At 40.8% G+C, this 14,661-nt stretch overlaps 1 protein-coding gene and 1 long non-coding RNA gene across 2 annotated transcripts in view; both read left to right on the top strand.

Moving 5' to 3' along the window:
* LOC149972614 (uncharacterized) overlaps positions 1-14,661 on the top strand; it is a 337,364-nt gene that overhangs the window by 294,055 nt on the left and 28,648 nt on the right. The window lies entirely within an intron of this gene.
* On the top strand, positions 1,256-4,845 carry LOC110502982 (oligodendrocyte transcription factor 3-like). The gene has a single exon (XM_021581344.3). The coding sequence runs from the start codon at positions 3,242-3,244 to the stop codon at positions 3,989-3,991; it is 750 nt and encodes a 249-aa protein (XP_021437019.2). The 5' UTR covers positions 1,256-3,241; the 3' UTR covers positions 3,992-4,845.

Here is a 14,661-nt window from a genome sequence, read left to right as displayed (position 1 = left end):
TTGAGAGTAGGCAAGCCCCACCACCACCATTCCACAGCCCCACAACCACCATGACACCTTCCTTTCACCTCCCTGTGCCTCGTAGCAGTTCCCTCTTCCCCTGGCTCTCTCACTAAGACGGTTCTCCACATTGCCTGGATTAGAAACACTTTCACTTAGATCTATGTGGTTGCCCGACAGACAAAGAAACACTTGGGGACAGGATTAGTGGGATTAAAAGGGATTCACATATGTCCAGTTCAAGCAATTGGTATTCAAAGCTTTCCATTTCAAATGGCACAAAGAGAGAGAGAAGAAATTCAGCGCTTTTCTTTGCATTGCAGCACCTTTATGTGGGTCTGTTTCTTTTCTATTCCAACAGAGACATGGTGAATACACATTTTCAAAATGTTTATATGAGGGGGGAGGGGGGGGGGGTTATTGCTGTGGAACACCAAGAAGAATATGAGATTGAGTTGTTTTGGGCCTGTACCCCTCCAATTACTGTGCATTCAATTATTCCTCTCCTTCATGACAAAATACATGAGTATACCCCTTTGAAGATAGGAATTAGTCTCAATGTTATCTTAAACTCAATAATATGGTTCTCAGTGTTGTCTTGGGATACTTCATCACAGAGTTGGTTTAAATTATATTCAAATTAAGAGTTACCTTCTGGACTTCAGTCATCTCTCTAATGATTGTATACAGTACATGTATGGGTTGACCTCCAATGTAATGTGGCTGAAATGATTAACTAAGTGATCATGGCTGGTTTCTACATACAATGTCATTATTCGAGACACTAGCTTTTTCTTGGCAAAGCTTTTCCAACCAAGTTTGCATCAACAAGTTCTATAGTTCTATGTCAACATTTCTACAAGATACGATTCACTGATGTGTAAGCACTGCCATACATTCTGGTTGTAGGATATATTCATTTATTTTAAGGATCAAAAGTTAATGGACAACAATGATTGCATTATTCATGACTAGAGGATCTGTGTTATTATTATTATTATTATCATTTTACATCTACTTTTCAAATCTATTATTCAGTTCATGTTTTCTGTTTTATGAATTGATCGACGTCCATCACAATATTGCTGATGCTCATCACAAATGAAACATTATTATGAGGAGACATTATATTCCCAGAAAGATATCTGATAAAAAGGACTGAGATTCCTTTGTAGACTAATTTAAATGACGCACTTACAGCAACTAAACAAGCCTATAGCTAGCCCAATAAAACTTTTAGAAAAATTTTTAAAATGTTCTGTAGGAATTGAACAGATATGTAATTTAAACTATACACAATTCAATGTTCGGAATGGTTGCAAAATATGCAATAATGGCCTACCACATGTTCACATGAGCAATATATCAGTCCCCGCCCGCGCATGAGCCTTTGCCTTTTGGCAGGCCATCATTGCAAATAAGAATTTGTTCTTAAACTGATTTTCCTACTTAAATAAAGATTAAGTAAAAATAAAATAAATAAAATAATACATATTTAGGCCTAATGTAATATCAGTAGGCTATGCACACGTAGAGTACAGGCCTACTAAAACCAACCACCTGAGGAAAACCGGGTTGCGATGCTATATTTGGACAATTCATCTTCAAGTCGGTTTGGTTTCTATTCTGGAGGTGGTCTAATTTAACCTCCAAATGTAGTAAGCCCCGTAATGAGATTTTTAGGGGTTAAACGGGTAGGCGTCTATTTGTAGCAACAAGAATGAAAGCAGTAACTACAGGCTAATGATATAACATTGCTAATAATAATAATAATAATAGTTGTGGTTGTCATAATCAATTCAAACATATTTTCAACATAATAGAAAATCCTCTATTTCATTTTTTTTTTTACTTCGTCTATTTGTGTGAAAAAAATGTGTATAACTAAATGGAAACCACATGTAGTTTTTGACTGGAGTTGAATAGCCTATTCTGTTGCAGTGGTGCATCATGCCTCCCGGCCCATTCCAGTTCCAGCTTGGCCTCTGATCGGGATAACGATTTTGGGCTGTCATACGTGGCCTATAATTGTGATAGTAAAATAAATTCCTATCCAATCTGAATTTCATGTTATGGCAGGTGTGTACTTAAGGTGGAAGGACATTGAATAACACTACAATCAGCAGAGAACATGTTATGTGGATTCCTGCATGGCTGAGAACAGTGAGATACGCCAAACTTGTCATTATAGCACGTTATAGTGACAGCATCTCATATATTATTTTATCTAATTGATGTAAAAAGAGTGTGAGAGGCTACCTTATTTTGCTTTTATCAAATTCTAAATCAATATATTTTCCCGAAGTTCAGGTTAATTGCTGATTAAGCTGAAACGCCATGAGGCTGAGTAGACTTTGAATCGATGTTCTTATTAGTTAGCTAAATAAAGGTTAAATAAATATTAATAAAAAAATACATATATTCTTATTATGCTATTAATACGGTATTATGGAATTTATAATATTCTGCTGCTCGTGCACAAAGATCACGCTGGTTGCGCGTCCCTCATTGATAGTCTACCCTAAACGGCAGCTAAAACTCATCAATGTTATTCCCCCTCTCGACAGCACGACAAAGTTAAATTGTGGATGGTCTGGAAATTAACATTTTCTAGCGATGCAGATAATATTGTAGCCGATCCCATACACGCAATCACTAAAACACGATGCATGACTAGGTTACACCGCTTTAAGTTTTCCAAAATGTGAGTGATAAACAGTTTTAATAAAAGCCTTACAGAAATATATTACAAAGTGAAGCTGATGAAACAATAATTTCAGACTAACCCGTTATTATTTCTAGAAAGCAGCAGAGTGTTTTCAAATTGTCTTGGTTTCAGATTATCCAGGATTGAAGTGTTGGCATTAGAATGAATAGGAATAGATGCCCTTTGGTCAATGGGACAGTCAAAGCACACCGCGCTGTATAATGGGGACGTCATCCTAACAAGACCATTATTATCAATAGGAGGGTTCCTTTTGTTCCCCTTCTCAACCGCACTATAAATACTCGGAGCAGTATTTTACCCCACCACAGAGCAAGAAGAGGTGCACCCGCGGGATAAGATTACGCGCAGTTATCCGGCCAACAAGCCCAGTGCGTCCATTCAAGCCCTCATAGACCTCCATCCCAAAAAGAGGACCAAACTCAAAACGACACAAACAGGTGATCGATTGTGATTTAAAAATAGAGGCAGAGACAGAGGGAAGCGGCGACCTCTTACCCAAACCGAGCTAATAAAATGCATTCTGACTCCAGCTCGAGCAGATCTTCCTCGCCAGACATGGATGGAATGTATCTCCGAGACCACCTCAATTCAGTGTCCTCGGCGCAGAACGAACTCCTCCAGAAGATGACGAGCGAGCATCTTTCCAGGCACGGGGAAAATACGTCATCTGGCGGGAGCAAGTACAAACTCAAGAAGCAGGTGACAGAGCAAGAGATTCAGCATCTGAGGCTGAAAATCAACGGGCGGGAGCGCAAGAGGATGCACGACTTGAACCTGGCGATGGACGGCCTCCGGGAAGTTATGCCTTACGCACACGGTCCGTCTGTGAGAAAGCTGTCGAAGATTGCCACTCTCCTGCTTGCCAGAAACTACATCCTGATGCTCAACAGCTCCATGGACGAGATGAAAAGGCTGGTTGGAGAAATCTACGGCGGACATCATTCTGCGTTCCACTGCGGGACAGTAAGCGGGCACTCTGGCAACCCGGCGCATCAGGTGCATCCGCTGCTCGGGAGCGCGCTGTCCTCGTCCACATCCTCTACCCTCACCACCACCTTACCTGGACTTACCTCCATCCGAGCGCCTCACTCCTTAATGAAGAGTGCCCCTGCACACCCTCTTCAGCTCGGCAGCGGCTTCCAACACTGGGCAGGTTTACCATGCCCGTGCCCCATATGCCAAGTACCACCACCCCCTCATATTCCTATCAGTTCAGCGGGACTGACGAGACTTGCAAGCGGAAACAAGGATGTGATGAAGTAATTCGGGACATCCGATTCAGAATGGTGTCAATATGTACAGTACAGTACATTATGAATTGGACATGAAGAATTGACCTCCATGCATGCATTGTATGTATGTTTATTTGTTTTGCGTATGAGAACCGTTAATTATTCCTCCTTGTAACAAAGACCCTGTGAAAATACTTTTTTCACGGTAAAAATGTAGCTGTTTATTTGGTGTCACCAGAGATGCATTCACGCTATGTAAATATGTTTCTTACAAGACGCTCTGTGAAAAAACCTAAAGCATTAAGCTGGAGATGTCTGAATGTGACCTTATGTTTGGAGAGCTTTAAGCTGGAAATGTCTGAATGTGACCTTATGTTTGGAGAGCTTTAAGCTGGAAATGTCTGAATGTGACCTCATGTTTGGAGAGCATTAATCTGGAGATGTCTGAATGTGACCTCATGTTTGGAGCACTGAAGCTGATCGTAGCACAAAATACTTGCTCACCCGAAAGGGTGAAAAAAGTTACATGCAATGTAATATGTTTGTTTTGGCATCATTTGTGAAAGTGAAGAATGCCCTTTCCTTGTAACAAGGATGGTGAAATCGCATTCTACAGTGTATGAAAATTGCATGATTTATATATTAATTTCGGAAAGGTTGAAATAATATGGCTCTTGATGACTCCATGGAATTCTGAAAATACTTTTAGTTTTGCGGTGGCGTCCATATGTTGAACTTCAGTAGCATGGCTGCATGATTGTTTTGCTGGAAAGAATGTTTTATGTCCGGAGACCCCGTGTCTTTATTTTTGTATTGATGACTAATTAAATATTTATTATTGCCCAGTGTTCCTGGATGAAATGTCAATAAAACGGATATGATGAACCTTGTATGCTGCATTGCCTGTCCATACCATGTCAGGATGTATCTAACATAGCCTCAATTAAGGACATTGATTCCTGTCGATTATTTGTTCATAGATTTCAAATCTAAATATACGTCTGGCTATTTATTCATAGATTTAAAGCCAAGTCTAAATATATGTTGCTTATTTATTCATAGATTTAAAGCCAAGTCTAAATATACGTTTGGTTATTTATTCATAGATTAAAGCCATGTCTAAATATACGTTTGGTTATTTATTCATATATTTAAAGCCATGTCTACATATAGGTTTTGTTATTTATTCGTAGATTTAAAGCCATATCTACATATATGTTGCTTATTTATTCATATATTTAAAGCCATGTCTACATATAGGTTTGGCTATTTATTCATAGATTTAAAGCCAAGTCTAAATATAGGTTAGATCTAGTAGCCTATGTAGGCCTTGAGTGATTGGAATCATGCAGTATGTCAATAATGCCTGGATTTTAATGTACCTTTTTGATAATTTTGTAGACTATGTAGACCTAACTTATCTAGACTATATCAAATGTTTGTAGACAGTCTATAGATATTTTAGATCCACATAAGAGGAAGGCCTAATGACCGCTTAACAAAGTAAGATACTTGCTAACTTTTATTTGTTTCTGTTAATTCATTGTGGTGAGGTGAGAGCAAAGTATTTGTTTTTCAGGTTGGCAATATAATATCCACTGCAGTTAGTAATGTTTACATGTGGGCCTATTATAATCTCCACTACATTTCACAGGTGCAGAAGTAGTTCTGAATATACATTACACCGAATGGGGGTTAGGAGAGTTTTGTTGTAGCAACTAACACCAGTAGAAATGTTGGTTATCTGGCAGTATCTGCAGAAAATGTGTGGGCATAGTCCTTGATTGCTTTTGGAGTTTTCTACTATATATATATATATATATATATATATATATATATATATATATATATATATATATATATATCATATATATCTAAGATGTAATACTTATCGTAACATAATTAAGAAAAACACAAGCATCTTATTAGACCTGACCAGCATAAGTTTATTGATCCTATCAGAATCCACATTTGAGCCATTATTGACATTGATCTCTATATACTGTATGTAGCCTACATACACTTTTATAGAATGAATTATACAAAATCCTCATGCTTGTATTATATAGTGTTTTTTTTGTGTTGACAGAAATGTTAAGAGAGAGCATTGATCTAAACACCAGATAATGAAGAATAATGCACAATAGACCTACATTTTAGGCTTAACTTTCCCAAAATAATATGTCTCCAACTTGTCAACATTAGAATGGCATGTATCCTGAACTAGCCAACACCACCCACATTTCCAACGGTTGATATTAGGAAAAGTATTAATATAACAATAACTCAACAATTTCAGTTCATTTAAGAAAATCACTAAATTTAAAGAATTACATTAGACATTAATCTATGAATATCCAGTGACTGGTCAAGGGTGCAGCCATGGATGGGCCCCGGGAGGGCATAGGCTCACCCACTTGGGAGCCAGGCTTACCCACTGGGGAGCCAGGTCCAGCAAATCAGAATGAGTTCTTCCCACAAAAGGGCTTTATTACAGACAGAAATACTCCACAGTTTCATTAGCGTCCTGGGTGGCTGGTCTCAGACGATTCTGCAGATGAAGAAGCCGGATGTGGAGGTCCTGAGCTGGTGTGGTTACAAGTGGTCTGCAGTTGTGAGGCCAGCTGGACGTACTGCCAAATTCTCTAAAATGAGTGGCCCTTTATTGTCCCCAGCACAAGGTGAACCTGTGTAATGATCATGCTTTTTAATCAGTTTCTTGATATGCCACACCTGTCAGGTGGATGGATTATTTGGCAAAGGAGAAATGTTCACACTAACAACATTTTGCACAACATTTGAGAGAAACAAGCATTTCGTGCAAATGGAAAATTTCTGGGATATTTAATTATTTTATTTAAGCTCTTAAAACATGGGACCAACACTTTACATGTTTAGTTTCTATTTTTGTTTAGTAAATGTAAATATATTTAAATGTCCTATAGGCCTACAGATGTAGGATCTTAATTTGAGCCAGTTAGCTACAGCAGGAGAATAATCCTGCAGCAATATGAAATGTGAATTACTATGTGGAATATAATAAATGGATCTCATTGTTTGGGTTGACACATTTTTTGTTGGGTCAAATCAAGTCTGAATTTTCAAAGAGGAAATTACAAACTTTGGAAGCCTTTTTAAAACTAGAATACACTACAAGTTAGGAATTCCTGCAGTGCAGGAACATTCTCAGTAACCAAAGAGTGATCAAATTAAGATCCTACATCTGTATATTTTCAACAAATACGTTAGTAATACGACATATTTCTGATCATACAATGTGCTTAATAAATGATTTCATAATTCCATGGGATGTTATCGAACTGTTGTGTCCTGAAACAAATGCTACATGAACCTCCATGGGATCAGAAAATGCTTTGGCATGTCCCTTGAGTCCTTTCACCGGTGCATTGCAGATCAGATAGTTCTAAACAGATTGTGTTTGTGGAGATTACAAGTGAATTGTTCCTGGGGGAATGGGGAAGGAAACACATCAGAAGACTGGTTGGGATTACAGGATCCTATACGCAAAAGATTATGCATTCAGTTGCCATTCTTCCAGCATGTAAATGAGCCAGTAAGCCTTTTGTAACCTTGTCATTGGAAAGCTCAAATTCGTTCCTCATAGTGCTGTAGGTTGGGAGAGTGAAAGGGGGAGTTTTTTTATTTTACATTTTGTCTTAAGGATACAAACAGTTACGGTTAGACTGTCCATGCCAGATGGGGTTTATATCGATGGTTGCAAGTTCCCATCAAGAAGAAGCGTTAAAATATTTTGTTCTAAAGATTGTGCCAGAGAAGAATGCTGCCTAATTATCATGAAACGTGGTCAATTATCATGCAGTATAAGAACATTGACAGTCCAGTTGTGTGAGAAAAATGTGCCAGCAAAATGTGCTTCAAATGTGCTTACCTCTGCACAGGCTGCTTAAAATGGTGATATTAATGATATCCATTGATACTATATGCCTGCTATAATTTTCTAGACATACTTTATGATGTAGTTCATAATATCATCATTACTGCACTATAAGTAGTAACATTGCCTGTTCTCCAAATTGTGAGTTCACGTGCATGCACATTTTGTAAATGTTTCCAGAAAATATATTGGACTCATATGGATAATCTGACCATTGTTCTGTATATAATAAAGAATTTAATCATGGATACATTTCAAACATATTGTTACGTCCGTCGTTGAATGAATGAGACCAAAGCGCAGCGTGGAAAGTGTTCATGATATTTAATACTGAAACACAGACAAAACAACAAAATATAAACGAACGTAAAGTTCTGCAGGGATCGACAGCTACTGTGCAAAAACAAGATCCAAAAACTCAGGTGGACAACAGGCAGCCTAAGTATGATTCCCAATCACAGACAACGACAAACAGCTGCCTCTGATTGGGAACCATACAACAAAGAACAAAGAACAACAAAGAAATAGAAAACTAGAATGCCCACCCAAATCACACCCTGACCTAACCAAATAGAGAAATAAACAGGCTCTCTAAGGTCAGGGCGTGACACATATTGTGGGATTACCCTTGAGATGCAACTACCTGGAGTCAACTTTCACTCAGACCCAGATGTGATGTTTAACCCTCAAACTACCAACATATTTGGATTACCAATAAGAACAAACGGTTGGAAAAAGAAACAATCATGTCAAAATATAAACATATTTCTCATCTTAACATAATTGGACTGTTTGCTAAAATAAAATATAACCAGTTAAATTACAGGCAATTTGCTTAAACAACAACATACATCTTCCCTTATGTGTAGTTTTTCTTCAAAATACAATCCACATTAGAACTAAAAAGCTGATTTAATTAACATGATTTGATCATAGTATAATTTATTTTTCTGAATTTTGAAGAAAATATACATTTTGCCATGTTAATTTGGTAAAAACTACTGCCAAATCAAGGGGCAGTACACCAGAAATATACTTCATTTTATTGATATAAGAAATCCATTTATCCTGAGAGACATGACCAAAAATATGGCTCAGTTTTCTTTATGTACTTACCCCACAGCAAATCAAATCAAATGGTATTAGTCGCATGCGCAGAATACAACAGGTGTAGTAGACCTTACTGTGAAAAGCTTACTTACAAGACCTTAAACAACAATGCAGTTTTAAGAAAATACCTAAAAGAAGAAAGATATAAAAATAACAAATAATTCAAGCGCAGCAGTAAAATAACAATAGCGGGGCTATATACAGGGGTACCGGTACAGAGTCAATGTGGAGGCTATATACAGGGGGTACCGGTACAGAGTCAATGTGGAGGCTATATACAGGGGTACCGGTACAGAGTCAATGTGGAGGCTATATACAGGGGGTACCAGTACAGAGTCAATGTGGAGGCTATATACAGGGGGTACCGGTACAGAGTCAATGTGGAGGCTATATACAGGGGTACCGGTACAGAGTCAATGTGGAGGCTATATACAGGGGGTACCGGTACAGAGTCAATGTGGAGGCTATATACAGGGGTACCGGTACAGAGTCAATGTGGAGGCTATATACAGGGGGTACCGGTACAGAGTCAATGTGGAGGCTATATACAGGGGGTACCGGTACAGAGTCAATGTGGAGGCTATATACAGGGGGTACCGGTACAGAGTCAATGTGGAGGCTATATACAGGGGTACCGGTACAGAGTCAATGTGGAGGCTATATACAGGGGGTACCGGTACAGAGTCAATGTGGAGGCTATATACAGGGGGTACCGGTACAGAGTCAATGTGGAGGCTATATACAGGGGGTACCGGTACAGAGTCAATGTGGAGGCTATATACAGGGGGTACCGGTACAGAGTCAATGTGGAGGCTATATACAGGGGTACCGGTACAGAGTCAATGTGGAGGCTATATACAGGGGGTACCAGTACAGAGTCAATGTGGAGGCTATATACAGGGGGTACCGGTACAGAGTCAATGTGGAGGCTATATACAGGGGTACCGGTACAGAGTCAATGTGGAGGCTATATACAGGGGTACCGGTACAGAGTCAATGTGGAGGCTATATACAGGGGTACCGGTACAGAGTCAATGTGGAGGCTATATACAGGGGGTACCGGTACAGAGTCAATGTGGAGGCTATATACAGGGGGTACCGGTACAGAGTCAATGTGGAGGCTATATACAGGGGGTACCGGTACAGAGTCAATGTGGAGGCTATATACAGGGGTACCGGTACAGAGTCAATGTGGAGGCTATATACAGGGGGTACCGGTACAGAGTCAATGTGGAGGCTATATACAGGGGGTACCGGTACAGAGTCAATGTGGAGGCTATATACAGGGGGTACCGGTACAGAGTCAATGTGGAGGCTATATACAGGGGTACCGGTACAGAGTCAATGTGGAGGCTATATACAGGGGTACCGGTACAGAGTCAATGTGGAGGCTATATACAGGGGTACCGGTACAGAGTCAATGTGGAGGCTATATACAGGGGGTACCGGTACAGAGTCAATGTGGAGGCTATATACAGGGGGTACCGGTACAGAGTCAATGTGGAGGCTATATACAGGGGTACCGGTACAGAGTCAATGTGGAGGCTATATACAGGGGGTACCGGTACAGAGTCAATGTGGAGGCTATATACAGGGGGTACCGGTACAGAGTCAATGTGGAGGCTATATACAGGGGGTACCGGTACAGAGTCAATGTGGAGGCTATATACAGGGGTACCGGTACAGAGTCAATGTGGAGGCTATATACAGGGGTACCGGTACAGAGTCAATGTGGAGGCTATATACAGGGGGTACCGGTACAGAGTCAATGTGGAGGCTATATACAGGGGGTACCGGTACAGAGTCAATGTGGAGGCTATATACAGGGGGTACCAGTACAGAGTCAATGTGGAGGCTATATACAGGGGGTACCGGTACAGAGTCAATGTGGAGGCTATATACAGGGGTACCGGTACAGAGTCAATGTGGAGGCTATATACAGGGGGTACCGGTACAGAGTCAATGTGGAGGCTATATACAGGGGGTACCGGTACAGAGTCAATGTGGAGGCTATATACAGGGGTACCGGTACAGAGTCAATGTGGAGGCTATATACAGGGGGTACCGGTACAGAGTCAATGTGGAGGCTATATACAGGGGGTACCGGTACAGAGTCAATGTGGAGGCTATATACAGGGGGTACCGGTACAGAGTCAATGTGGAGGCTATATACAGGGGGTACCGGTACAGAGTCAATGTGGAGGCTATATACAGGGGTACCGGTACAGAGTCAATGTGGAGGCTATATACAGGGGTACCGGTACAGAGTCAATGTGGAGGCTATATACAGGGGGTACCGGTACAGAGTCAATGTGGAGGCTATATACAGGGGGTACCGGTACAGAGTCAATGTGGAGGCTATATACAGGGGGTACCGGTACAGAGTCAATGTGGAGGCTATATACAGGGGGTACTGGTACTGAGTCAATGTGGAGGCTATATACAGGGGGTACCGGTACAGAGTCAATGTGGAGGCTATATACAGGGGTACCGGTACAGAGTCAATGTGGAGGCTATATACAGGGGGTACCGGTACAGAGTCAATGTGGAGGCTATATACAGGGGGTACCGGTACAGAGTCAATGTGGAGGCTATATACAGGGGGTACCGGTACAGAGTCAATGTGGAGGCTATATACAGGGGGTACCGGTACAGAGTCAATGTGGAGGCTATATACAGGGGGTACCGGTACAGAGTCAATGTGGAGGCTATATACAGGGGGTACCGGTACAGAGTCAATGTGTGGGGGCACCGGTGTCGAGGTAATTTAGGTAATATGTACATGTAGGTAGAGTTATTAAAGTGACTATGCATAAATAATAACAGAATGTAGCAGCAGCTTGAAGGGGGGGGGGATTTAGTCTGGGTAGCCATTTGATTAGATGTTCAGGAGTTTTATGGCTTTGAGTAGAAGTTGTTTAGAAGCCTCTTGGACCTAGACTTGGCGCTCCGGTACCGCTTGCCATGCGGTTGCAGAGAGAACAGTCTATGACTGGGGTGGCTGGAGTCTTTGACAATTTTTAGGGCCTTCCTCTGACACCGCCTGGTATAGAGGTCCTGGGTGGCAGGAAGCTTGGCCCCGGTGATTTTCTGGGCCGTACCCACTACCCTCTGTAGTGCCTTTCGGTCGGAGGCTGAGCAGTTGTCATACCAGGCAGTGATGCAACCCGTCAGTCAGTATGCTCTCGATGGTGCAGCTGTAAAAACGTTTGAGGATCTGAGGACCCATGACAAATATTTTCAGTCTCCTGAGGGGGGAATAGGTTTTGTCCTGTCCTCTTCACGACTGTCTCTGTGTGCTTGGACCATGTTAGTTTGTTTGTGATGTTGACCTCAAGGAACTTGAAGCTCTCAACCTGCTCCACTTCAGCCCTGTCAATGAGAATTGGGGCATGCTCGGTCCTCCTTTTCCTGTAGTCCACAATCATCTCCTTTTTCTTGATCACGTCTCTGACCTCCTCGCTATAGGCTGTCTCATCGTTGTCGTTGATCAGACTTACCTACCACTGTTGTGTCATCTGCGAACTTAATGATGGTGCTTTAGCATGGCTGTTAGCGAAACAATGGGAGTGTTAGGGGCTATGGCAGCATGCTTCAAAAAGCATAATCAAATCCTCAAAGTCCCTTCAAACCAAATGTTATAGCAATGTTTTACGTTGCAAATATAGAACATTGGAGGATATTATAGGAATTCTCATATTTATATCAAATGTTCAGTAGAATATGTTTTTTAGCAGAATACACACCAATACAGCCCTGTGGATTTTCAGAGAATACACACCAACACACACTATGGGTTTTCAGAGAATACACAACAATACACATAATAGGTTTTCAGAGAATACACACCAATACACACTATGGGTTTCCAGAGTGTCATGGAAAATTGAAAGGATTGAATGAAACACATTTGAGATACAGTATTATAAAAAATATGCCTCTGGGATGAAAATGACCTCAGTCGGTAGTTTGAGGGTTGAGACATAATACTCTTCTCGTTTGTTTGAGTCTGTTTGAATGTATTTGATTTGACAATTATTCTTACATTGTCTCTATGAGATTGTGGAGGTAAACAGTAAGTACTTACGTTGGCCTAATAACCTATGTTGTTGCTAGTGAATTACACATTACTTGGTAGTTTTCTCTCCATGCAACTCCCTTCGTTTCCTTTAATTACAGTTTTGCAGCTAATAAAATCCCTCCCTGCTGGAGATTCATCAGATATGCTGATTGTCATGATGATAACACCTCTGTGAACGATAGTCATTTTGTTTATAGCAAGTGCTGCTGTGACAGTACAGTGATAGATGGGAATGCTCATGAGGGAGGTGATTCACAGTTTTTCCAACACCATTATTGAATTTTCTTTGATTATTTGTTTTTTATTTAGACGGCCCAGTACATCACTGGGGCCAAGCTTCCTGCCATCCAGGACCTCTATACCAGGCGGTGTCTGCAGAAGGCCCAATAAATTGGCAAAGACTCCAGCCACCCTAGTCATAGACTGTTCTCTCTGCTACCGCACGGCAAGTGGTACCGGAGCGTCAAGTCTAGGTCCAAAAGGCTTCTTAACAGCTTCTACCCCCAAGCCATGAGACTCCTGAACATCTAATCAAATGGCTACCCAGACTATTTGCATTGTCCCCTATCCCCATTTTTACACTGCTGCTACTCTCTGTTTATTATCCATGCATAGTCACTTTACCTCTACCTACATGTACATATTACTTCAATTACCTCGACTAACCGGTTACCCCGCATATTGACTCTGTACCGGTATATAGCCTCGCTACTGTTATTTTATTGTTGCTCCTTAATGAACTAATTGTTATTAATCTTTTTTCGTATTTAAATGTTTTTATTTTATTTTATTTTATTTTTTTACTTCAGTTTATTTTAGTAAATACTTTCTCTACACTTTTTGTTGGTTAAGGGCTTGTAAGTAAGCATTTCACTGTAAGGTGTTGTATTCGGCGCATGTGACAAATACAATTTGATTTGATTTGACTATGCAGGTTGGACAACTTTTACTCACAGTAAAAAAGTAACCCAAGAGCTGTATATGAGGCCAGTCGATATTATTTTCTTAGGCCTACCATTCTCTGGCTGACAGAGTGAGACAGATAGAGAATCACTGCACAACACAAGCTATTCTTATTGGTGCTTATTCAGAACCAGATGGATTGAGAGACTAAAAAGCCTTACAAGCACATAAGGGTCACTAAAGAACCAATGAGGAGGACTTTCATGCTCCCAAGTAATTTCTTGAATGCTTTAAATCAAAAGACGACAGGCTAACTATTCCCCTTCTTTTCAGCAGTGACAAATGTCCAGTCATCTTCAGTGGACACACCTATTTGCTGGAAACACTAACATGAAACACTTTGAGAGTTGCCTTGTTAAACTCAGATTCCCATCAAAGATCCCACCCAATAGATATGCATGTTAACAGTGCTGCTGGCTGTGAGCTAAAAGCTCTCTGTCAAAGCAGGGCTTGTGCAGGGCAAAACTGTGGCTGCAATTGAAAATACATTTATGTTGAATAATTGGCTGCATCAGAGAAGCTGCTGCCCCCTCATGTGAGTAAGGGGCATTGGCTAAATCATAGGAGCTGCTGCCCCCTCAGTTGAATGTCTGGGGTCTGCTGTTCATTATGTCTGCCAGTTCCTGGGCGC

The sequence above is a fragment of the Oncorhynchus mykiss genome, chromosome 23 (assembly GCF_057628025.1).
Source record: "Oncorhynchus mykiss isolate SJ-2025 chromosome 23, ASM5762802v1, whole genome shotgun sequence".
Lineage (NCBI taxonomy): Eukaryota > Metazoa > Chordata > Actinopteri > Salmoniformes > Salmonidae > Oncorhynchus > Oncorhynchus mykiss.
The sequence above is the reverse complement of the archived record's forward strand: the minus strand, read 5'-3'. Positions and strand labels throughout refer to the sequence as shown.